At 35.5% G+C, this 27,401-nt stretch overlaps 1 protein-coding gene across 3 annotated transcripts in view; it reads left to right on the top strand.

Annotated features, from left to right (window-relative positions):
- The window catches only part of C3H2orf76 (chromosome 3 C2orf76 homolog), a 54,831-nt gene extending 27,864 nt beyond the window's left edge, over positions 1–26,967 (top strand). For 2 of the 3 annotated variants that reach the window (XM_043994834.1, XM_043994835.1), the window contains exons 4-7: positions 5,816–5,853; positions 11,946–12,027; positions 12,169–12,270; positions 26,775–26,967. In XM_043994834.1, the coding sequence (XP_043850769.1) occupies positions 5,816–5,853; positions 11,946–12,027; positions 12,169–12,270; positions 26,775–26,851 (299 nt within the window). In that variant the 3' untranslated portion in view covers positions 26,852–26,967. The remainder of the gene's footprint in view (positions 1–5,815; positions 5,854–11,945; positions 12,028–12,168; positions 12,271–26,774) is intronic. The other variant, XM_043994836.1, reaches the window with a different exon arrangement.
- Positions 26,968–27,401: the final 434 nt, after the last annotated feature.

Below are 27,401 nucleotides of genomic sequence, written 5' to 3'. Positions count from 1 at the left end.
TATGGGAATAGATAGCTTTGATTTCTTCATCAGAAAACTGCCTGTTTATATCCTTTGACCATTTCTCAATTGGGGAATGACTTGGATTCTTATAAATTTTATTTAGTTCTTGATATATTTTAGAAATGAGGCCTTTATCAGAAGTACTGGCCATAAAAATTGTTTCCCAGCTTTCTGCCTTCCCTTCTAATTTTGGATGCATTGCTTCTGTTTGTAAAAAAACTTTTTAATTTAATGTAATCAAAATCATCCATTTTGCATTTTATAATATTCTCTATCTCTTGTTTGGTCATAAACTGTTTTCCTTTCCAAAGATCTGAAAGGTAGACTGTTCCTTTCTCTCCTAATTTACCTATGGTATCACCTCTTATGTCTAAATCATGTATCCATTTTGACCTTATTTTAGTATAAGGTGTAAGATGTTGGTCTATGCCTAATTTCTGCCATACTATCTTCCAGTTTTCCCAGTAGTTTTTGTCAAATACTGAGTTCCTATCCCAGAAGCTGGAGTCTTTGGGTTTATCAAACACTACATTTCTAGTGTGGTTTACTACTGTGTTTCCTGTGCCTAGCCATTGATCCTCCACTCTATTTTTTAGCCAGTACCAGATAGTTTTGATGACTGCTGCTTTATAGTAAAGCTCCAGGTTTGGTACCGCTAACCCACCTTCCTGTGCATTTTTTTTCATTATTTCCCTTGATATTCCTGATTTTTTGTTTTTCCAGATGAATTTTATTATTATTTTTTCTAGCTCTATAAAATAATTTTTAGGTAGTCTGATTGGTATGGCACTGAATAAGTAAATTAATTTAGTAGAATTGTCATTTTTACTATATTAGCTCTGCCTATCCATGAGCAATTGATATCTTTCCAGTTATTTAGATCTGATTTGATTTGTGTGAAGAGTGTTTGGTAATTGTGTTCAAAGAGTTCCTGACTTTGTCTTGGCAAATAGACTCCCAAGTATTTTATATTATTTACTGTTACTTTAAATGGAATTTCTCCTTCTATCTCTTGCTGCTGGACTTTGTTGGTCATGTATAGAAATGCTGATGATTTATGTGGATTTATTTTATATCCTGCTACTTTGCTAAAGTTGTTTCAAGTAATTTTTGAGTTGATTCTCTAGGATTCTTTAAGTATACCATCATATCATCTGCAAAGAGTGATAGTTTTGTTTCCTCCTTGCCTATTCTAATTCCTTTAATTCCTTTCTCTTCTCTGATTGCTAAAGCTAACATTTCTAGGACAATATTAAATAATAGGGGTGATAATGGACATCCCTGTTTCACCCCTGATCTTATTGGGAAGGCCTCTAATTTATCTCCATTGCATATAATACTTGCTGATGGTTTTAGGTAGATACTGTTTATTATTTTTTTTTAATTTTTTTTTTTTTTTTTAGTGAGGCAATTGGGGTTAGGTGACTTGCCCAGGGTCACACAGCTAGTAAGTGTTAAGTGTCTGAGGCCGGATTTGAACTCAGGTACTCCTGACTCCAAGGCCGGTGCTCTATCCACTGTGCCACCTAGCTGCCCCGATACTGTTTATTATTTTAAGGAAAGGTCCACCTATTCCTAAGCTCTCTAGTGTTTTTATTAGGAATGGGTGTTGTATTTTGTCAAAAGCTTTCTCTGCATCTATTGAGATAATCATGATTTTGGTTAGTTTTCTTATTGATGTGGCTGATTATGTTAATAGTTTTCTTAATGTTGAACCAGCCCTGCATTCCTGGTATAAATCCCACCTGGTCATAGTGTATTATCCTGGTGATCACTTGCTGTAATCTCCTTGCTAATATCTTATTTAAGATTTTTAGCATCAATATTCATTAGGGAAATTGGTCTATAATTTTCTTTCTCTGTTTTTGCTTTGCCTGGTTTTGGTATCACCACCATATTTGTGTCATAAAACGAATTTGGTAGAACTCCTTCTTCAGCTATTTTTCCAAATAATTTGTATAATATTGGAATTAATTGTTCTTTAAATGTTTGGTAAAATTCACCCGTAAACCCATCTGGCCCTGGGGATTTTTTCTTAGGGAGTTCATTAATGGCTTGTTCAATTTCTTTTTCTAATATGGGCTTATTTAAGGATTTTATTTCTTCTTCAGTTAACCTGGGCAGTTTGTATTTTTGTAAATATTCATCCATTTCATTTAGATTGTCAAATTTATTGGCATACAGTTGGGCAAAATAATTCCTAATTATTGATTTAATTTCCACTTCATTGGTGGTAAGATCACCCTTTTCATTTTTGATACTGGTAATTTGGTTTTCTTCTTCATTTTTTTTAATCAAACTAACCAATATTTGATCTATTTTATTGTTTTTTTCATAAAACCAGCTCTTAGTTTTATTGATTAATTCTATAGTTTTCTTGCTTTCAGTCTTATTAATTTCTCCTTTAATTTTCAGGATCTCTAGTTTAGTATCTAATTGGGGATTTCTAATTTGTTCTTTTTCTAGCTTTTTAAGTTGCATGCCCAATTCATTAATCTCTTTCTCTTTTTTATTCATGTAAGCATTTAGAGCTATAAATTTTCCCCTAAGCACTGCTTTGGCTGCATCCCATAGATTTTGGTATGTTGTCTCATTATTGTCATTCTCTTGTATATAGTTATTGATTGTTTCTATGATTTGTTGTTTGACCCATTCATTCTTTAGAATGAAATTATTTAGTTTCCAATTGATTTTCATTCTGCTTTTCCCTGGCTCTTTCTACATATAATTTTTATTGCATCATGATCTGAGAAGGATGCATTTACTATTTCTGCCTTTCTACATTTGACTATGATGTTTTTGTGCCCTAATACATGGTCAGTTTTTGAAAATGTGCCATGTACTGCTGAGAAAAAGGTATATTCCTTTCTATCCCCATTCAGTTTTCTCCAGACATCTATCATGTCTAACTTTCCTATTAATCTATTCACCTCTTTCACTTCTTTCTTATTTATTTTGTGGCTAGATTTATCTAATTCTGAGAAGGGGAGATTCGGATCCCCCACTAGTATAATGTTACTGTCTAATTCCTCTTGTAACTCATTTAACTTCTCTGAGAATTTGGATGCTATACCACTTGGAGCATACATATTTAATATTGGTATTACTTCATTATCTATAGTACCTTTTAGCAAGATGTAGTTTCCTTCCTTATCTCTTTTAATGAGATCTATTTTTGCCTGTGCTTTGTCTGAGATAAGGATTGCTACCCCTGCTTTTTTTTACTTTAGCTGAAGCATAATATATTCTGCTCCAGCCTTTTACCTTTACTCTGCTTCACATGTGTTTCTTGTAAACAGCATATTGTAGGATTCTGGTTTTTAATCCACTCTGCAATTCGCTTCCATTTTATAGCAGAGTTCATCCCATTCACATTCACAGTTATTATTACTGTCTATTCTCCTCCATTCTATTTGCCTCCTTTGTACTTTTCCCTGCTTCTTTCAGCCTATTCCTCCTCACCTACGTTTTGCTTCTTACCCCTGCTTCCCCCAATCTGCCCTCCCTTTTTATCACCCCCCTCCCTTTTCTTTACCCTTTTCTCCCTTGCTTTTGTCTTCCCTTCTATCAGTCCCCCCCTTTCCCTTCCCCTTTTACTTCCCTAAAGAATGAGCTAAGTTTCTTTATCCCAGTGAACGTATATGTTATTCACTCTTTGAATCAAATCTGATGAGGGTAGGGTTGAAACAATGTTCACCCCTCCTTTCTTTCCCTCTATTATAATAGTTTTTTTTTCACCTCTTCATATGGTGTAATTCGTCCCATTCCACCCCCCCCTTCCTCTCCTCCCCATAGACTCCCTTTTTAACCCCTTAATTTTTTTTGTATCATCACATCAAAGACAATTTATATTTATACCCTCTGTGTAAAGTCCTTCTCTCTGCCCAAATACATTTACAGTTCTTAAGAGTTATGAGTATTATCTTCCCGTGTAGGGATGTAAACAGTTTAACCTAATTGAGTAACTTTTTTTTCCCTCTGTTTACCTTTTTAAACTTCTCTTGAGTCTTATATGTTAAGATCGAATTTTCTATTCATTTCTGGTCTTTTCATCAGGAAAGATTGAAAGTCCCCAATGTCATTGAATGTCCATCTTTTCTCCTGAAAGAGAATGCACATTTTTGCTGGGTAATAGATTCTTGGCTGCAATCCAAGCTCCTTTGCCTTCTGGAATATCATATTCCAATCCTTGCAGTCCTTTAATGTTGAAGCTGCCAGGTCCTGAGCAATCCTGATTGTGGCTCCATGATATTTAAATTGCTTCTTTCTGGCTGCTTGGAGTATTTTCTCCTTCACCTGATAATTCTGCAATTTGGCTACAGAATGGAGTTTTCCTTTTGGGGTCTCTTTCAGGAGGTGATCAGTGGATTCTTTCAATGATGATTTTATCCTCTGATTCTATAATATCAGGGCAGTTCTCCTTAAAAATTTCCTGGAATATGGTATCTAGATTCTTTTTCTGATCATGGCTTTCAGGCAGTCCAATGATTCTCAAATTGTCTCTCTTGGATCTGTTTTCCAGATCAGTTGTCTTTCCAATGAGGTATTTCACATTTTCTTCTATTTTTTCATTCTTTTGATTCTGCTTGACTGATTCCTGGTGTCTCATAGATTCCTTATCTTCCAGCTGTCCAATTTTAATTTTTAAGGCATTGTTTTCTTCAATGAGATTATGCACTTTTTTTTTCATTTGGCCAAATGAATTTTTTAGGGCATTGTTTTCTTCAGTGAAATTATGCATCTTTTTTTCCATTTGGCCAGATGAATTTTTAAAAAGGAATTGTTTTCTGCAGTCAATCTTTGTGCCTCCTTTTCCAAGCTGCTGATTCTTTTTTCATAGTTTTCTTGTTTTGCTTTCATCTCTCCCCATTCTTTCTTCTACCTCTCTCAGTTGATTTTTTTTTTTGCAGGACAATAGGGGTTAAGTGACTTGCCCAGGGTCACACAGCTAGTAAGTGTCAAATGTCTGAGGCTGAATTTGAACTCAGGTCCTCCTGAATCCAGGGCTGGTGCTCCATCCACTGTGCCACCTAGCTGCCCCCTCAGTTGATTTTTAAAATCCTTTTTGAGCTCTTCCAGGAAGGCTTTTTGTTCTTTAGACCAATTCACCTTCCCTCGTGAGGCTTCACATGTGGGCAATTTGAGGGTATTATCCTCATCTGAGTTTGTGTTTGTTTGCCTCTTCCCTGTTGATACAGAAGCTCTCATTGGAGAGGGCTCTTTTTTGCTTCTTACTCATTATTGCAGCTTATTTATTTATTTTTTAAGTTGAGGTCTGCTCTGGGGGCACCAGGGTCCCTGTTTTGAGCTTCTTGTGCTGGGGTATAGGTGCTGTGTCACCGGCTTTTTACACTAAGGCCTTTATGGTGTGTGCAGTTCCCCCGCCCTGCACTTCCCATCTGAGCACGCTGGCATCAGTGGGCCTAGTTATGCCTATCCTGTTCGTGGCCCTCCAGCTGGCAACTTGCCTTCTCGGCTGGTGCAGGTAGGTTTTTCCACTGTCCTGCTGGGCCACCAGATTTTTGAGCAAAAATTTGTGTTGTTCATTTATCTCTTATTCTAAAGGAAAATGTACAGAATTGGGTTAAAGTCATGGTATATTTCACATAATAAAATACATGATCCAACAAAGCCTAATAAAAATACTTTTCTAGAACTGGAATTCTAACTATTGTCTCACATGGAGTGTCAAATTTTAAAATAAACCTGTAATTTTTCTGATTGCAAGCATATAGATTTTTCAGTTTTCTAACCTTGCCAAAAATAAAAATCCATTGCCATAATTTATAATAGGACTTTGTTCTTCTTTCAGATAAAATGAAGATTATTCATCAGGCACATAAATCAAAGGTATGTTTGATACATATGTACTATATGCTTGAGATTTATTATTTGACACTGATTATTAGGTAACATTTGTATAAGAATGGTTTTCTATTTTCTTAACTTCTTTGGAGCTAATCTTTGGAACTATGCCCAAAAGGCAACCAAACCGTGCATACCCTTTGATCCAGCAATACCACTACTATGTATGTATCCCAAAGAAATTATAAAAATCTGGAAAGTCTTATATGAATTGATGCAAAGTGAAATGAACAGAACCAGGATAACATTGTACATAGTAACAGAAATATTGTGTGATGATAAACTATGGATGACTTAGCTCTTCTCAGCAATACAGTGATCTATGACAGTTACAAAGGACTTATATGGAAAATTCTATCCACGTCCAGAGAAAGAACCGATAGACTGAATGCAGATTGAAGCATATTATTTTCACTTTTAAAATTTTTTCATTGTTTTTTTTTCCTTTGGTCTGTTTCTTCTTTTATAACATGACTAATATGGAAATATGTTTTACATGATTACACATATACAACCTATGTAAAATTGCTTACTGTTTTAGGAACAGGGGAAGGCAGGCAGGGAGAAAATTTGGAACTCAAAATTTTGTAAAAATGAATGTTGATGATACACAGTATCATCAACATTATGTGTTGATCAACTGTGATAGACTAGATTCTTCTCACCAATACAATGGTACAAGAAAGTTCCAAAGGACTCATGATGGAAAAGGCTCTCCAAATCCAGGGGAAAAAAAAAAAGAACTGTGGAATATGGATGCTGATTGAACCATACTATTTCTTTTGTTTTTGGTGCTGTTGTTTTTCTTTTTTGCTCTGATTCTTCTCTTATAACATGACTAATGCAGAAATATGTTTAATGTTATTATATATATGTATATATAAATATATAACCTATATCAGATTACCTGCTGTCTAGGGGAGGGAGGAGAAAAATTTGAAATTGGAAATCTTATATAAACAAATGTTGAAAACTATCTCTACATGTCACTGGAAAATAATAAAATACTTTTATCAGGAAAAAAATAATAATACATATACTTGTTTTACCTATGGAAAAAAAAAAAAGAATGTTAAGGGGCAGCTAGTGGTGCAATGGATAAAGCACCGGCCCTGGATTCAGGAGGACCTGAGTTCAAATCTGGACTCGGACACTTGACACTTATTGGCTATGTGACCCTGGGCAAGTCACTTAATCCTCATTACCCCAACCCTGCCCTCAAAAAAAATGTAAAAAATTGTCTTTATATATAATTGAAAAAAGCAAACAAAAAATTATTAAAAAATAAAACTCAGAAAATTTTTTAAATGGTTCTGATATATACACATTTATTTATGTCTGTAATATGTATATTTGTGTATACATACATATGGAACAACAGAGTCCCAAAATTTATGTCATTCAGGTTATTTGTGAAGAAAACCTTTTACTATCTCACTGACCACTCAGCCCATATGCACTTGTGATTCCTTACCAGAGAGACTGGAGCAGAGGCAAGTAAAAGTAATATTCTCTAGTGACCTAAATATTCTCCAGATTGTGTGGAGGGTGAGCACTGCGGCTTTGATTGTTGGGGAGAAACTTTCTTGTCCCACACAGGGAGGTCTAGATAACAGCAATCTTCTCACTTGACTCTAAGGGCTTACACATGCTCACACTCACTCACACTCACATTTAAAATCACACTCACACACAGTCTATTTACGAGCCTGGTATGTTATACTTTTTGGCTTACTTGGTATTTAAATGGATGAGTGTGTTAACAAAGCAAAGGTTAAGAGTTGGATCCTTACATAAGCTAAGCACTCTTTCTTTATTCTCTGGTCACAGACCATATTCCTAAACCTAATAAGCCCTCTAGCTAATGTTTGCCAGTTATTATAAGGATGATGCAGTGAGAGTTTGCATAAATCAGCATCTATCCTTTAGCACTGCTAGAAAAACAGCACCATGGCCTAGTGTTATCCTTGTCTATAAGGGACATCACACACATAGACAGTGTAAACCTTGCCTTTCTGGCACTTAGAATTCTCAAGGATCTGGCAAGATAGTGGTTTAGAAAGAAATGATCAGCAGATGATAATTTGACCCATTTATGCCTATAATTAGAAAAATATAGTCTGGTTTTTAACAGTCTAGCAGTAATATCCTTAAAGTCCACAGGATGGAGCAATTTCATCTGTGAAACAAAAGAGTGGGTTGCAATGGTTATAACTGAAACTGAAATAAAAGAATGTTTTTAATGCTACTAAAAGATATTATGATAAATAAAATTGCTGTCATTGATGTCTTTAAGGCAAAATAATCTGTCAAGAAGATGTTGCTTCAGTCTTTGATTAAAAGGTTTAACTTAGGAAACACAGGCACGTTACATAGAGAGATATGTATATGCCATACCACTTTTTTTTTTTTTAAGTGAGGCAATTGGGGTTAAGTGACTTGCCCAGGGTCACACAGCTAGTAAGTATTAAGTGTCTGAGGCCGGATTTGAATTCAGGTCCTCCTGACTCCAGGGCCGGTGCTCTATCCACTACGCCACCTAGCTGCCCCCACCATACCACTTTTAATGGAAGAGTTAAAAGATAAGAAGTCAAACATATCGGGAGATTTAAAAACTAAGTCCCAGGTCAGATCCTGGATCAGATAACACACCTAAGACATCGACATCAATGCAATGATGGAATAATTATCATGATGATACTTTATTGTAGCCTGGAGGCAGGACCTTGGGTTTTCAAAGTTTATGCCTGGGAAATGTTAACACTGGCAGATACTCCTAAAATGGAAAGGCTTCAAATGGACTCATTCCTTTTGCCTGAGGACCAACCTAGCTGAGTTTGGCGAGACTTATCACCATATTGACTGAAGGTTGATAAGTGTTATCTTTCACAATAATTCTTGAAGACTGTCTGTTAAATCAAAGCTGCTTAGACTGAGGGTTGTTGCCCCATATAGAGTCATGTTGCTGAATGTGGGGGTTGTGGAAAATTTGGCAGTAAATTTCTGATTTGGATCCCTATTTTATATACCTGTATACCTGGGGTTGTGTAAAAATTTCTTGGGTGAAAAGTGATTGCAAGTGGAAAAAGTTTAAGAAGCCCTGTATGAAATCAAAGAGGAGATATGATATATATAAGTGGAAGGAAGAATACAGAAAATGATAAAATCACAGGTTGTTGAATTATTAAATTATGTTGACATATATAATCATCAAGAAATTCGTTATAGGTCTGTATGCTGTTTCCATAGTTAGAAAATAGTGTACTGTTTTTGAATCCTAATTTTTGTGGTAGAAACTATTCTATTATATATGAATTATATCTGTAAAAAGGTCTTAGTGTTTTTAAAGTTTTGTTACAGGGCTTCGTTTTTATTGGTATTGGGAATACCCAGCAAGCAACATCTTCCAATGTAGTAGTCATAGAGAGTTTCCTGGGAGAACTGAGGAGTTATATGACCTGCACAGGGTTCTGCAGCCAGCAGCTGTCAGAGATAGTGACAGACTATTTGGCTAATAAACTGTATTCATATATGTAATATAAATAGTAAATATTCAGCAGGTAATGTGGAAAGAAAATGTAGGCAGACCTGAATTCAATCTCTGCCTGAGTTCCTTTCTACCAGCTTTGGCAATTCACTTAACTTCTTTATTCTTTAGTTACCTTACCTATGAATTGAAGGTTTTGGACTAGTTGATATTACATTCTATAATTCTGATCTGTAAATTCTTGGTTTATTAATCATTCCGGGTACCTGTCCTTTATTGATAACCGACCAAAAACATGTTATGTTAACTATTTTGTTGGAAATCTTTAAAAAATGTATTACGTGTCCCTGTGTTCTTGAGGTATGCAATTATGAACATCAGTGATCATTTTTGCACATTAATAGAATGAATTCTCCTGTGATTTCTTGATGAGGATTATTTGCTTACTATACTATTGTTTTAAAATTTGTCTCTTTCATAATTTTTCTATCCCTTCTCTTGTTCTTCCTTGTTACTTCTTGCTATTTTCAGAGTGCCTAATTTTATATGTAGTCATCAAGAAATTGATTATACAGGGTGGTCCAAAAGTCACAATGTTTTAATAACTTTTTGAAAATTATTTTTTCTTTGTTTTGGCCTTTTATAAGATTTTATTTTTCACACATATTGTAAATTCATTTCCTACATGTACTGTATATATGATGCTATGGTATTGTAACTTAAAAACAAAAAGTAAAGCAGTTAATTAAATATTGAAACCCCTTTGTGACTTTTGGCCCATCCTATAGTTTTATAAGCTTATTCCATAGTTAGAAAATAGTGTAATATGTTTTTGAATCCTCACATTCTATGAGGGAAATGATTCCATTATATATGATTTAAGTATAGATGAAAAGGTCTTGGCGTTTTGGTCCAGAACTTTGTTTTTATTGGTATTAGGAATTTCCAGCAAGGCGCATCTTCCAATGTAATAATCTTAGAGAACAGCCTGGAGGAACTGAAGAGTTACATGACAGTACGGGGGTCACAGGTTCTCCGGTACTGTCAATTGACTTTTGCTTTCAAGTCCACACCTTATCAGGGAGGGAGGTATGTTTTAATCAATAGTAGAATGATAAACTTTAAAAAAATCCTCTCATAAGATAATTTGATAAAGTATTAGTAAATTAATAGAGAGACATTGTATTGTGTTGGATAGAGGGGTCAAGGACACCTGATTCATCATGTCTTGCTTCTCACCTAGCAGCTGTATGTCTATGAGCAAGAACCGTAATCACTCACTGCCCCCAGACAGCTCTCCTGAGATTTCAGTGAGTTGCTGATGAGCATTAGTAGAAAAAGTTTTCATGCCATGAGTTCCCTATTCCCTATATCAATGAAATCAAGGGGTGGGGGTGGGGAGTATGGATGAAGTGCTTCTTATGTATTCAGCACTATGTTAGGCCTGATGGCACATATGAAAATAGTAAAAGACATGGTCTCTGTTCCCCACAGAACTGAAATCCAATGGGGACAAAAGACACATGAAACACTGAGGTAACAATTAAATGCTAAACTGTGGAGCCGGCTATAAGTTCAGAAGGAACTTGAAGAGAGAGAGAGAGATCACTATTGGGAAGAGTTATATGAGGAAGAAGGACTTGAGCTGGGCTTTGAAGGCTGAAAAATGTTTAGATAAGTGAGTAGGGCATTCTGAGCAAGGGGAAACAACATAGGTAAAGGTATGAAATAGGAATAAAGGTTCCGTTGGTATGTAATCAGTCTTAGTTAAAAGTTTGGATTATAAAATAACTGAAATGAATTAAATTTTATTATTTTCAAGTAAATATAACTGGAATTAAGTTATAAGGCATAAAAAGTGTTGCCTAGTGAGGAGGCAGTGGAAAATGTGCTGGATTTGGTATTAGAGGACTTGGGTTCCAATCTCACCTTTAATACTACCTATGTGTCCTTGGGCAAATCACTTTATCTCCTTGGCCCTCACTTTCCTCCCCCATACAATGAAAGGGTTGGACTGACAAGAGACATAGAGCTAGAAGATGCTTTAGAGTCCATCTAGTCTTAGGATCTTCTAAATAACCTTGCTTTAATGAAGAGAATGGATTTGTCTTGAGTGTATCCACTGATGGGAAATTCATTGCTTAATAAGTAACTTTAATGAAAGATTGAGTTAATTCTTCTACAGAACTCAAGGACCCTATTTATTCTGTCAAATAATTGGAAAAATTCCTCATATTTATGTTAAACCCTTCCTTCATAGATAATCGAAGTTCTTTCTGAATTATCCTAAGGTACTAATTAATGGAGTCTGTGTTAATGGAATTTTACCATGTTAGCAAATATCATTTCACAAAAGTACATGAAAAGTTAAAACTAAAATTCTCATTGATATATGCCCAAATACTTATTAGCTTAGTCAAGTTTTTAGGTATATGAATAGTTGTGTCTTTTATCATCCATTTCCTTTATCTCGTTATCTTATTATAGAATAATGAACCATGGATCTGACTCAGTATGAGAGTTAGTTCTAGAACCCATTATGGAATACAGAGACAAAATGAATTTACTTTTCCCATTTATTCCCTTTTAGACTAATGAGCTTGTGTTGAGTTTAGAAGATGATGACAGACTCTTGTTAAAAGAAGACTGGACTATGAAAGCATCTGGAGTAGGTAAGAGTGCATTTATATTGCCTGAAGGTGGTACTCATTTTGCTTGCCTTTATGCTGATGACTGGCTGATTATGTTTGGATAGCTTGCTGAAAAGTAAATGCTATCCCTGATGCTCTTTACACTCTCTGATAATTATTCAGGAAGCAAGAGAGAGAAGATGATATACATTCAGATCATTGGACTGAGGGCAAGCAGGTATCTGCTCTTCAAATGTTCAGAATGCAAATTGTGTTTTTCAGAAGGTATGCTCAGAATTTTGTGGAGGGTAATTTTTAAGTGATTGACAGGTTATTAGTACCATGTCTGCTTAGTCTTATCAGTAACATTTAAACTGATGTTTTGGATAGAAATTTAAGTAGTCAAGCTAGTGTGGAGTAATGAAATGAGATTGTTTGTTTAATGTGAATTGTGGTTTCTCATAGTCATTCGAGTCATTCAGAGCTGCTTACATAATAGAATTTAAAATTGAGTATAGTGTGTGTCGCTTAAAAATGACCTGATTTTTTCATTTCTCATTGGGAATGTTCATGACCATAGTTAATAGAAATACTATTGGGAAATTTGTACATGTGACATGCTTTGTGACCATTAGGTGTCACTGCAATTCTATTTATACATGCATCTGAAAAATCATCTGATAACAGATATGACCCAAGACTTGAAGAGACAGCTGAATACAATTAGATATTTTGCCATGTGCTATCTTTTTTGGCAATGAAAGTGACAGGCATTGCTATAGAATGTTTACTTTATAATCACTAAGATATGTTTTTGTTTGTTTTGTTTTTTGGTGAGGCAATTGGGGTTAAGTGACTTGCCCAGGGTCACACAGCTAGTAAGTGTTGAGTGTCTGAGGCTGGATTTGAATTCAGGTACTCCTGACTCCAGGGCTGGTGCTCTAGCCACTGCACCACCTAGCTTCCCCATCTCTTAGATGTTTTGATTTCAGAATACTTTGGCTTTGCCTATAGCAGGGAGTCTGAAGTACATGAAAAGGCCCATTGGTGCTAGAGTCCAATGACCTGGGTTAAAAACCTGTTTCTGGGGGCAGCTAGGTGGTGCAGTGGATAGAGCACTGGCCCTGGAGTCAGGAGTACCTAAGTTCAAATTCGGTCTCTGACACTTGACACTTAACTAACTGTGTGACCCTGGGTAAGTCACTTAACCCCAATTGCCTCACTAAAACCAAACCAAAACAAAAAAACCAAAACAAAACAAAAAAAACCTGTTTCTGATGCTTGAGGCTTAAGTGACTTGACCTTGGACAAGTCACTAAATTCCTGAATCCTCAGTTTCCTCATGAGGGGATTACACTAGATGGCTTCTGAGGTCCCTTCCAGCTCTAGATATAGGACTCTATGATTCTTTTAGGGAGCTGTATTAACAGTTTGATTTTTGAAACATTTTATTGATATCTTTTGTCTTTATACCACAATTATCTCTAGAGGAAAAACCCCTTCACTCCCCTTCAGGTTGAATTCCCCTTGTGAGAAAGAACAATTGAAGTAGAAACATCCAGTATCTTCACTGAATTCTGCTGAGAGGAGGGGAAAATGTATCATTCAGTCAATCAGCAAGCATGTATTAAGTGCTTCTGTGCCAGGCACTGGGGTAAAGGAAAAACAGCCCTGCTGTTAAGGAGTTTGCATTCTAGTGAGGGAGACAATCCATATAAGATCCATCCAATGTCCATGGAAGGCTTCAGGATTAACTTCCTGGACCTTTACTGATATTTTATATACAAGGAGCTCAGCTTCCTCTTCAAAGTGTTCTTCATTTGCATTATTGTCATCACTGGGTATCTTTTCCTAGTTTTGTTTATTTGATTCTGGAGAAATTCCCACAGATCTTTTAGTACTTCTCTGAATTCCACCTATTCACCACTTTTATACTGCTTGGTAATATTCAACTAAAGTCATATAACATGTTTTAAATTTTTTTCCTTATTGGGGGTAATTTAAGAAATATCAGTACATTGAATATTTCAATAAGCAAAGAAGGACAGAAAAGAAGATTTTATGTGAAACCAAAATTGTTACATAGTTTTAAAGCTTCATAGTAATAACAAAACTGCTCTGCTTCTCTGTGTCCCCTTATGAACTTCCTGCTTCCTTTTGTTGGATTTTTAAAATGTTTCTTTGTTACTTTTTTCTTTCATTTCTTTTTTGTTTGTTTTTTGCATCACTCTCATTACTCACCAACCTTCTCCTATCCCCAAAAAGAAGCACTTTAGTGGTGTTCAGGCAAATGTTTAATGACTGGTTTTCTGGGGGTGGGAAAGTAACACAGGACACACTTTTAAGTTAATCTGCATTATTAACATTTTCAACTTTCTGAAGTCTGGATAATTAGCAAAACAATAAACCAAGCCTCAATTTATAGTGTTTGCCTATTTCCAAGAGGTAAATGTTCACACTGAAAACTTAACACCTGGCTTCCTTATGAGCTGGCTCCAGCACACCTCTGCCTCTACCCAATAAAGGGAGTCAGACAAAGCCAGGTCCATTCACTGGCTGTCTATAAATGGTGGCCTCTTTCTGTACTTGTGTACTTCACCTCTGTGCCAAATGGCCATGATTAGTCCATCACATTGTTCAGAGTTCTGAAGAGTTTTTCCAAATTGTTTTCCTTTTATGATATTGAGATCATTCTACAAATTATTCTTATGGTTCTGTTCACATAACCTTGCTAAACTGGTTCTTAAATGCCTTCCTAGGCTTTTCTGAATCCGTCATGTTTGTCATTTCTTGTGCTATGGCAATATTCCTTTACATTCATATACCATGATTTGTTGGGCAGCTAGGTGGTGCAGTGGATAGACCACTGGCCCTGAAGTTGGGAGGACCTGAGTTCAAATCTCACCTCAGATACTTACTAGCTGTGTGACCCTGGGCAAGTCACTTAACCCCAATTGCCTTAAACATCCAGGGCCATTTCCAGTCTTCCTGATACATATCTTTCCACTGGACCCAGATGGCTGTGGAGGAGAGAGTGAGGTTGGTGACCTTGCACAGCCCTCCCTCACTTAAATCCAATTCAGTGCAAGTTATGACATCACCCTGATGTCACGGGCCTCTTGGAGAATGAAGGAGAAACAACAAACAACAGAACCATGATTTTGTTCATTCCCCAGTTGATGCTCCCTAATTTGTCTTCTGTCCTTAGCTACAGTAATAAGTGCTGCCAGTATTTTTTGTACATGAAGGCAACTATTACAGGGTGTAATACTGTTGGATTTGCAAAGGAAGACTTGAGTTTGAATTCTGCCTCAGATACTTGCTAGTTTTGTGATTCTGGGCAAGGCTTTTAACCCTACTCAGCCTTATCTTCCTGGAAGATACTCCTAATTAGAGGAAGTGGGAGGGGGAGAAGGGAAAGGAAACAAGTATTTATTAAACTCCTACTATGTGCCAGGCACTGTACTAAGTGCTTTACGAATGTTATCTCATTTAATCCTCACAACAACCTTGAGAGGTAGGTGCCATTATTATCCCCATTTTACAGTTGAGGAAACTGAGGCAGGCAGAGATTAAGTGACTTGCCCAGGGTAACACAGTGAGTAAGTGTCTGAGTCTGGATTTGAATTCAAGTCTTCCTGACACCAGGTCCAGTGAGTGCTACCAGCTGCCTCTATATAGTTTCCTCATCTGTGAAATGGAGATAATAATAGAATATGCCTCACAGAGTTGTTGTAAGGATAAAATCAGGTAACATATGTAAAGCCGTTTGCAAATCTTCAAGTGCTATACACTTGCTACCTTTTATTGCAAATGGGCTCTTTCTCTGCCTTTGACAAACTTTTTGGGGGTACAAACTTTGTAGTGATATCACTGGGTCAAGGACTCTGGTCAGTTGAATGACTTTTTGAGTATAGAGCATATTGCTGTACAGAGTGCTTGTCTCATTTAATATCTCTACTGCCAGTTGGGCATTACTGTATCTATATTATCCATTTTTCATTCTCCAGCAGATGATCACCCACTTCCAGTTCTTTGCGACCACAAAGAGTGCTGTATTAATGCTTTGGTGTATCTTGGATCTTTGTATTTTTCTTGGATTTTTTTGGTTATATGTGCCCAAGAATAGAATTACTGGGTCTAAGGAGTGTGGAAGGTTTAGTTACTTTTCTTACATAATTCCAAAGTGATAGCCAGAAAGGCTGGACCAGTGCAGCTCTGCCATCAGTTTACTCGTATGCCTTCCCACAGCCTCTCCAACACTGAATGTTTTTTGTCATCTTTTCCAGTTTGTAGGTTTATGGAGAGGTAAAAGCTTAAGATGGTTTTAATTTGTGTTTCTCTTATTATTAGTTCTTTTTCTAATGATAATTTATAGAATGTAATATTTCTTTAAAAAACTATTTATACCCTTTGACCATTTGTTGGGGAATGGCATTTGGTGTTTGTTATGTTTGTGACATTTGTGTTCCCAATGTATATTAGATATAAGAACTTTACTGATAATACTTGATACGATTTCCTTCTACTCTCCCCTTCTCTCTCCCCCCTCCCCTCCTGCACACACTCTGTACTTTGGGATTATAGGAACATAGAATCATAGATTTAGAACTGGAAGGGAACTTACAGGTCCAGGTTCTTCACTCGTTTTACTGCACCAAACCTCCTTTCCCCTTTGTATTCTATCTTAATTGATTTCATTTGTGCAAAAGTTTTTTTTTTTAATTTATGTGATCAGAATTGTCTGTTTTGTCTTTTATGATCTCTTTTAACCTTTTTCTGGTTAAGAATTTTTACCCTTGCCTTAATTGTGAGGGATGCCTCATTTTATTCTTTACTTGATCAATTCTTGATGGTCCATCCCTCCCCACTAGCTGTTGTCCTGTATCTCTCTTCCCTTTGGTGGCTAAATTCCTTGAGAACACTGTCTGTAGTGTTGCCTCCATTACTTTCCTCTCGCTCTCTTCTTAACTCCCTGCGGTCTGGCTTCTGACCTTCTCATTCAACTGAAACTGCTCCCTCCAGTGATCTCATAATTGCTAAATCTAATGGCTTTTTCTCAGCCTTCATCCTGCCAGATCTCTGTAGCCTTTGATACTGTCATTCGCCCTCTTCTTGATATTCTCTTCTCTGTAGGTTTCTGTGACATTGTTCTGTCTCGATTCTCCTTCTCTCGAACCACTCCTCAGTCCTTTGAAGGATCTCCAGGGCTCTGTCCTGGGCCCTCTTCTTTTTCCCTTCTACTCTTTTGTTTGGTAATCTCATTATCTCCCATGGTGATTTTATCATTCCCATGCAGATTAATTTTCAGATCTACTTATCTAGCCTTAACCTCTCTCCTGACCTTCAGTCCCTCAGCTCCATGTCCAGTAGAGAGACATTTTCATATAAGAACTCATTATCACTTCCCTACCCCTAAATGCTTCCCTTTTCTGAACTTCTCTATTACTGTCGAGGGTTCCACTGTCCTCCCAGTCACCTTTTAGGTGTCCCAATCTCGGGGTCAACTTTGCATGATTCACCCTTAAATCCAATATGTTGCTAACTCCTGTCAGTTCTACCTTTTCAGCCCCCTTCTCACTTCTGATATTGCCACTACCCTGATGTGGGCCTTACTTACCTTAAGCCTGGCCTATTACAGTAGCCTTCTGATTGGCCTTCCTCAGGTATCTCCTCATTCTAGTCCATTCTTTTACTTAGTTATCCAAGTGATCTTATTAAAGTATTGGTCTGACCTATGTTGTCTCCCTAGTCAGTAAACTGCAGTAGCTTCCTATTACTTCCAGGATCAAATATGAAATCCTGTGCTGGGCTTTTAAAACCTTTCATAACCCGTCCCTTTTTTACCTTTCTGGCCTTATACCTTACTCCCTTAAATGGACTATAGTTCATGAATGCTCTCTAGCCTCCTTGTTCTTCCTTGGACATGACATTCCATCTCCTAACTCTGCATTTTCATTGGCTGTTTTCTGTTCCTGGAATGTTCTCTCCCCTCATCTCAGCCACCTGGGTTCAGCTATAATCCCACTTCGTATAAAAAGCCTGTCTTAGTACTCTTTAATGCTATTCTAAATTTACCACCAGTTTACCTGAGTGTATCTTGTTTTAGCACAGTGGCAGGCATTACTATAGCAAGTACTTAACCAGTGCTTTTTTATTTATTATCTGATCTTTAATATTTATGTTGTATTTTCATTTTGAATTTATAGTGACATAAGGATCAAGATGTTAGCCCAGATCTAATATCTGCCTACATGCTTCCTAATTCCTAGCACTTCTTGTCAAAATACACAGTCCTTAATAATTTCTGGTTTTGAGTTTTGAGTAGGCTACTGTTTTCAGTGCTTTGGGTCCTTTTTCATCTAATTGGTTCCACTCACAAGTGTTATTATAAGGAGCAAAAGTAATAATGTATGTAAAAAACTTCACAAATATAATAGCACTATGTGAATTTCAACTCATATTATTATCTATACTTTTTACAAAAGTCAGTACCATATTGTTTTGATTACTGTTTTATAATATATTTTGCTTTTAATGCTATGCCCTCTTCACATGAACTTTTCCCTAATTTTTTCCTTGACATTCTAGGCGTTTTATTGTTCCAAATGAAACATTGTTTTATTGAGTATATATACACACATGCATATATATGTGTGTGTATATATGTGTTTATATATAAGAGGAGAGAGAAAGAGAGAGAGAGAACTATCTGTCAATTAATTTAGACAATATCAAGTAAGTATGTACTATAGTGTCATGACCCAACCATGTGCAAGGAATACCTCATTAGTCTTTTTTTCTCTTTATTTTTAAAAAGTGCTTTGTAATTGTGTTGATATAACTTTTGTGTGTGTATTGGTAAGTTAACACTTAGATATCTTATAATTATTTTGAAAGTTATTTTGTTTTTGTTTTTTGAATAGTATTTTATTTTTCCTAATTACATGTAAAGACAATTTTTATCATTCTTTTTTAAAGTAATAAACATTTTTATTCATAGTTTTGGGTTCTATTTTAACCCTCCTTCCCTTCTTCCTTCCCCCCTCCCTGAGGCTGTAAGTTATTAGATATAGGTTATACATGTACGATTATGTAAAACTTTACCATATCAATCATTTTGTATAAGAAACTTGAAAAAAAGAAAAAAAATGAAAGAAAGTGAAAAATAGCATGCTTAAGTCTGTGTTCCATCAATATCAGTTCTTTCTTTGGAGGTGGATAGTATGTTTCATTGATAGTCCTTTGGGGTTGTTTTGGATCATTGTATTGTTGAGAATAGTTAAGTCTTTCAGAGTTCATCATCAAATAATATTGCTATCTCTGTGCACAATATTCTCTTGGTTTTGCTCTCTTCATTATATATTAGTTCATACAAATTGAAAGTTGTTTTGAATGACAGTTCTCATTGCTCCTTTTGGGTTTTTATCAGTCCTTTATAGAATTGCTGATAATTTTCCTGTATTTGTTTTGTATTCTGCTGCCTTATTGTGAAGATCTTGATTATCTCAGTTTCTTTGCTGATTCTCTAGCATTTTCTGAGTAGAACATTATTATCATTATTATCCTTTTCACCTGAGAAATGTTTACACGTCCCCAGGCATATAGGTATACAAAATATGTATACATAAACCTTTTACTGTTGCCAAATTTTTTGTGACCCCCACATTCAGTTATGTGACCCCATATGGAGTTACAACCCACAGTTTAAGAAGCTTTGCATTATATCATTTACAGATAGGATTAATTTTGTCTCCTTTGCTTATGCTTATATCTTCAATTTTGTTCTCTTGTTATTACTTGTATAGCTACCATTTCTAGAACTATATTAAATTATAGTGGAGGGCATCTTTACTCCTGTTTGCATTGGGAAAGCTTCTAATGTTTATTCATTGCAAACAATGTTAACTCTTGGTTTTAAATATATATAAATATATTTTTGATCATGTTAAAGAAAAGACTTTCCATGCCTTTGTTTTTTAGGTTGTTTTTGGGGGGTGGGGTGGGGTGGGGTGGGGCAGTGAGGGTTAAGTGACTTGCCCAGGGTCACACAGCTAGTGTCAAGTGTCTGAGGCTGGATTTGAACTCAGGTCCTCCTGAATCCAGGGCCAGTGCTTTATCCACTGCACCACCTGGCTGCCCCTGTTTTTTAGGTTTTGAATACTGTGAAATGTATTCTGTCAAAGCCATTTTTTTTCATCTCTTGGAATAATCATATGGATTTTGTTGTTTTTGTTCTTTATGTTTGAGCATTCTAATTATTTCCTAATGTCAAATCATCCTTGCATCCTGTAGTGCCTTATTTTAGTCATATATATGAGTTATTAATTCTGGGGAATGACAGTTTGGCAAGTTTGAAAAAATGTCTCAAAAATACTATGCTACTAATTAACTCAAATCACGCATACAGTGTATGTGTATGATAAAATTATATATGTTGGATTTTTATTTTAAATTGGCAGTGAATAAATGTAGTTTTTCATTCTTATATAACTAGAAAAAAGTCCTAAGTAGAAAGAAATGAAGTGTAAGTGATGATGAGGAGCAGAGAATTCAGAAAATTATTTGAAGTTTGAGTCTTTACATCTTTGTAATTCATGGAAGTCCCCTTGGATTACGCTTAGAGTTGAACAGGAAGGAGATTTTGCGGGTTTGTTTTATTGATGCCTTTTATTTCTTGCACTATAGACATTTCTCAGTTTCTGGTATCTCTTTCACAAAAAACAAGCAACACAACAACTGTGTCTGATACTGGAGGCAACGTTTTATACCTGTCAACCCCTTCCCCTCTCCAAGGAAGATGGTGTGTTTCATAATTTGTCCTCATGGACTAAGAGTAGACATTGCTGAGTTAAGCTGCCTTTTAGTATTGTTTTCATTTACATTACTGTGGTCCATGTGTGTGTCTGTATAATATGTTTATATACACACACATGCATAGTTCCACTTCTAATTCCTCTGCTATGGATCAATTCATGTAAATTGCCTCATGTTTCTCAGAATTCCTCACATTCATTTCTCACGATGCAATAATATTCTGTCATATTTGTATAACACATTTAAGGACACTCTCTTCCCAGTGTTTTCCTACCACACAAACAAAATGCTTCTTATGAATATTTTTTTATATATGGGACTTTTTAGTCTGTTTTTTACCTTTTTGGGTTATATGCCTTGTTGTGGGATCATTGCATATTTCTAAATTGTCTTCCAGGATGGTTGGATCAATTCAGTTTCATCAACAGTACATTATTATGCTTTCTTACTGTAGTCCCTTTAACACTGACCATTTCCAGCTTTTGTCATCTTTGTCAATTTGCTGGACATAAAGTGGAGTCTCAGAGTTGTTTTAATTTGTACTTCTATTATTGATGATTTGGAACATTTTTACATGGTTGTTGTAATTTATTGAAAATTATTCTTTTCCTTTGTCCACTTAGGTATTGGGAGATGCTCTTGATCAAATAGGAATTGGCACAAATATCTTGAGTATCCGACTAAAGTCCTCTATTGTTGAGTGTTTGGAATGCATATGCATTAGCTTTTATGTAATAGTACTTTTCAGGAGCTCAGTAGTCACAGAAAAGAATGAAGGCTTTGGGCTCCAAACCATATTTCATCCGGTTAGGATTTGGAAGTCTTAGGATAGTGGTAGCTTCATTCTCTTACTTGTGGCCATTTCTTTCCTTCTCTGTTGCCTAGAGCATTGTTGTACTCTGGAGGTAAGGATGCTATTATACATGAGAAATAGAGATGGTCCCTTGAGAATAGTAGAGAATACTGAGTGGGAACAGAGCTGTTAAAAAAAAAAATCCTTGAAGCTCATTATTTTAAAAAGTACTTTTGGTGGGGGGGGTTCAGCCCCCTTTTTTTCTTAAGTTAGGTATGAAAAAAGGTTGAAAGAAAATTCTAAGTCATCAGTGCCCATCCCTGTTCCTGCTTGATCTTGGAGTAGAGCTGTCACTCTGTGTTTGACATCACAGCCAGTTGCCATGGAAATGATAGCAATGTTACAAATTTATCATTATGACTTTTCTGCAGGGTCTATGAAAGGCAAAGAAAAGCCATGAGAGAGGAAAAAAAAACTTATTGAAGATTGACTCTCAGGGTAAAATTTTCTAATTTATACTCTGGCCTTTTATCTGCACTGCAGAACCCAATTGCATATTCTGTACTTGAAGTCATTGGTGTTTGTATGTGGGTTGAGTATTTAAAATAAATACACACACACACACACACACACACACACACACACACACACACGCTCTCACTTTATGGATGCAAGAGAATAGTTTTCCCAGGAATTATTATTTATGGTTTAAAGAATGTTTGTGTGATGTCTCAGTTTTTTATCACTGAAATGTAAAACCACTTAAAGAGTAAGTTTATTTAGTACCATTTTACTTTATTCTGTGTTCTCTCAAGTGGTTAGCTCTATTGATTTTTCTCTAGTTTGATAAAGAAATTATAGCACTTTCACTTCTAGAAATATTTTAAAACAAGATATAGTAGGCTAAAAAGTGGTTATTAGGGTTGTTTTTTTGGGGGGGAGGGGGGGGAGAAGAATTCAGTGAGCTATATTGCTATAATGATTCCAGAACTCCCTTGTGGTTTGCTTTCATTTTGAGTGTCATTTTAGTCTTCAACTCATTATCAGAACCCTTTTTGTGCTAAAAATTTTGTCACTTATGTATATCTAATAACAACATAGTTATATACTATTCCCATATTCTTGGTGAAAATCATATTTAATTTGTGTTTCATTAAGGATTATTTTTTTCTTCTCCCTCTAACATGTATAGGCAGTTATTTGTCACCTTGATACTGGAATTTGCAAATATTCATAAATTCACAAGAGCAGGGGACTCTTTTTTTTCTTTTCTTTTCTTTTTTTTTTTTTGCAGAGCAATGGGGGTTAAGTGACTTGCTCAGGGTCACACAGCTAGTAAGTGTCAAATGTCTGAGGCCAGATTTGAACTCAGGTACTCCTGAATCCAGGGCTAGTGCTTTATCCACTGCGCCACCTAGCTGCCCCGAGCAGGGGACTCTTAAAGAACTGGTTGTTCTTCTGTCCATTCACTATATGTCGTGTAGTCAGTGTTAAAACGGAGCTTTAAAAATTTCAATTATTTATTTATTTATTTATTTTGGTGGGGGCAGTGCTGGCTTTGAACTCAGGTCCTCCTAAATCCAGGACTGGTGCTTTATCCACTGTGCCACCTAGTTGCCCAAAACTGAGCTTTTGATTATACTCTTTCTACACACTTCATATTTCAGATCAAGGAGTAAACTCTGTATGTGGAACCTATTTAATTTTGACAATTGATCTACCTGGGACAGTGCTTTTTTGTTAACAAAACTTTGAATGACTTATGGATTTGAATCTTGTGCGATCAGATGTATAGGTTATTTACTTTGGGTTGAAACTCCCTCCCTTCTGTCTGAAGCTACTGTATAAAAACCCTAGGCCACATTGTTGCCTTTACTCAGTAACTCCTTTCTCATTTATTTCTTATGTCCCACAATGAGCACATTTTTACTGTTCTTTTGTTCTTTGATTATCTGAACCAAACAGTTTAGCCCTTTATCATATCTTCTTGTTTGTAAGTAATTTACCTGTCTATATTTTATTTATATCTTATATACTTATATCTTATTTTCCTCAACTACATTGTAAGTTCCTGGTTAGACAGAAATGGTGTTTGAATCTGCTTTAGTATTCCATAAATCTTTCACATAGAGATAGACACAGAGTACAACTTCAATGAATTCTTATTGTTTAATTGGTTAATTGACAGAGAAGTTGACTTAAGTAGCCTGTCTGCATTTGATTTTTTTTAAAACAACAATTTAAAAATTGTTTCCAGAAGTATTTTTTAAGTGTTAAGAACAATGTGTACCATTTGGAAATAGAATAGTGAATAATTTACTTTAGATCATTGGTTTATATCTGATTTCTGTTCAGCTAATTAAACTTGAAAGTCATTGTTATAATGTTCTGTAAATGGATTTGGGGGTTCTTACTTTCTTGGTTTTATTTGATAGTAAGACAAGGGGAAGAGCTGGCAATGTATTTATTGGATTTTAGATTGCACATTCATTTCAGATTCACGTGCCGTGGGCTTGTGCACCTGAGTGCACTGCAGCCTACAGCACATTTAATTTAAAATCGGGTGCCCTCGGGGACCATCACACTGCTAGGCTTCCTACAGTTCTTTTAGGAGCCACTTTTAAAGGTAGTAAGAAGCAAGAATTCAAGGAATTATGGTAGGAAGGATAAGGATAGTTTGGAAGTGAGTTTTGAAAGGGAAGCCATCTAATACACACACACACACACACACACATACATTTTTTTCTTATACATTTAATTTGGTACGATTTCTAGAACATATATAGGCATTCACAAGTTAGTTTATTATTGGGGCTGTATAGATTTTATTAGTTTAATTTATTGTCACTTGAGGACCAAATGGTTCTAAATTTTAAATAAATGCAGTTTTGACTTTTGAAATATTTTTTGTTGGTTTAGTAAGAGGGGAAAAAAGAAATCTATATCTATCACACTAAATACTAATAATTCATGTCCAAAATTTTTCAAATTAAAAAAATTTCCATAAAGAGAAGAATATCTTCAAGCTTAGAATCTTGTGAAAAGTTTGTTAGGATAAGTTGTTAAATTTAAGCACCTAAGAACAGGAACATCATTTTACCACCCTCTTTCCCAAGATAATTCTGATCTGATGTCTTGAAAAGGACTTAAATGCCTCTATCAACAGTGGGTTGATTTATAAATTATTTAGATCTGATAGAGAAGCCATGTGTCATAACATCATTCTAGTTGTCAGTATTTCCACCTATTAACCTAATCTGCACTTGTCATTGAAGGTGAGAATATTACGTATTTGCTCCTGGAAGGGTCTGCACAGTAACATTGTCCATCATACATTTATTGAATGCATTGCTTTTAGCACATCTGTATTTGTAATGTGTTACAGGTAATAGATGATTGCATTGGTAAAAACTTGCTTTATGATAATTAAGAATGCAAAATCTCAAGCCTTTCTTCCATTATAAGTTTAATTAGAATCACTTGCAAATTATATATAAGACACTCCTTTAGGCATGTCTGGGGAGGGGGGAAGTCCTAAGTGCTTTTTATGCTTTTGGGATCAGTTTTGAAAGATTTTATTTTCTTCCACTATTAGATTTCTTTAACTAGGCAAAGGCCTTCTTTTTCATCATTTTCCTCATGCTAAGTTTGAAGTGCTTTTTGGAATTATTTCACTATGAACCATAACACAAATTAGTAATGTTTTCTAGGAGTTCAGTCTGTCTCCAATACCCTTTCATTGATTTCTGAGTGCTATCTGCAGTCCACCCACAGACCCAGTGTGACTTGATCTTTGCAATCTGATTTTTAGCTACTCTGATTAAATTTCATCCCTGGGATGTTATAAAAAAAATCAAATGAAATTACACGCTAAAACTTATCAATATTTTTGGTGATAAATTCTAAGGCACTAAAATGATATATTTTGAGACCAAAGTGCTAACTCTTCTTAAGGATTCTCTTTAATAATTATTGTTGCTATTTTAGTGTAGGTTTGGTAGAGTTTTGTATATTTGTTTTAGAGCAGGAGATATGTTAATAGAGTGCTCAATATTCATTACAAATAATCTTGTCTATTTTCTAGTCAAGATTCTGAAAACCTTCTTGCCCTTTCTGTATAGCCAAGCAGACTGTATTAACTTCTGCCTTAATTTAAAAAACGATGGTGAAACTTGTTGGCTCCACACCTTAAAGAATTGAATTGCATGTTTAATAATTGTGAAGGCTTTCCATCAGATTTGTCTCAGTTCTGAATTAATAATGTTGCTGACTTATTGTTTTAGAAGAAGAAGTCCTTGACCTGTTAGGTTGAAAGAATTGTGACTGCTCTGAACCTTTGTGGGTCCTGTAGCTGTGCCATGTCCCCTGTGAATAATTAGAGGTATTTGAAGGTATTGCTGTAGAAGCCAATTTGTGTCTTTCACTTTGCATATTGTTGAAGCCTCATGAATTAATCATAAGCAGGGCAAAAAATTAACTTCTTCAGACACATATTTTGATGGGTCATGAGGGAGAATGTAAAGTGATCTGTAAAATATTCTACTGATCCTCTAAGTATTAAATTATTATACCTACAGGCTAATTTCAGGGGGGGGAGGAAGGATTTTTCCCCCCTTCTTACTAACTCAGTAGTGAACTTGAAAAATCAAGGTCCATTATTTCCTAGAACCATAAGGAGAATGATGAAGGGACACTGGTAATTTTCTGAAAACCATCCATATTGTTCCATACCTGTTGTTTGAACTGGATTGTGTGATTTTTTTCTTCTTTTTATTTATAATTGTTTGGCATGTTTTTAATGTTTATAAACTAAAACTTATTTTAATCACATAACTTATGTCTCTGTTGTTCTTTAAGATTTGCAAAGTTCATTTATCACAGCCTTGTAAAGCAATTTTTATTATCCCCATTTTATAGAAAAGGAACCTGAGTTTCTGAGAGATGAGGTGGTTTTGACCATGATCGTATAGCTAATAAATGACTGAAGCAGGATTTGAATCTAGCTCTATCACATCATGTACCTCTTCAATAAAAACATTTTCTTGTGCTAAATTCAGCCACATACATACTTGTCTTTCTCACTTAAGGGCCCTGGAAGCTAAAATTCTGTTTCCAGTTTTAGGTTTAAACTTAACTTGTCATTACAAATTTTCAAAAATTTATTTTTCTTTTTTTTCAGCCAATGAAACTGAAATTGCATTCTTCTGTGAAGAAGATTACAAGAACTACAAAGCTAATCCTGTTTCATCCTGGTGAAGACATATGGGGGCTTGGTTTTTTGCATATCTATAGTAAGCTCTTTATTTTGCTTAGTGAGGTTTTTTTTTTGTTTTGTTTTGTTTTTTACTGATAAATAAATCCTAAAAGATTAATCCATGCTGAGTTACAATTTCTTTTCACAGTCTACCATTTGTATCAAACTCTATAGTGATACCTGCCTTTACATTTCTCAGACACACTCACATCCCCTCTCCCTCCCCCTTGTATTTTATCATCTAGGCACTGTAAAATAATATAGCATTTCTTTTTATGATAAAAACCATATTGAGATTTTAAAAAATAATAGAAACTACAAGGCAATTGTAATATACTAATGGAACACTGTTCCATTTCCCTATAGTTTTTGCTTTTAACATTTTCTCAAAACCTTAGACTTTCTTGTGACTAGCTAATATTAGATTGTTTTTGAAAGAAATTATAAGAGAAGGTCTTTTGCTCATTTTGTGTCTCATCCATAGCTTCTAATTGGAGTTATCTATTACTTTATTTTTCCACCAAAAGATATGAAGGCCTAGTATGATCATTT

Source organism: Dromiciops gliroides, chromosome 3 (genome assembly GCF_019393635.1).
Source record: "Dromiciops gliroides isolate mDroGli1 chromosome 3, mDroGli1.pri, whole genome shotgun sequence".
Classification (NCBI taxonomy): Eukaryota; Metazoa; Chordata; class Mammalia; order Microbiotheria; family Microbiotheriidae; genus Dromiciops; species Dromiciops gliroides.
The sequence above is the reverse complement of the archived record's forward strand: the minus strand, read 5'-3'. Positions and strand labels throughout refer to the sequence as shown.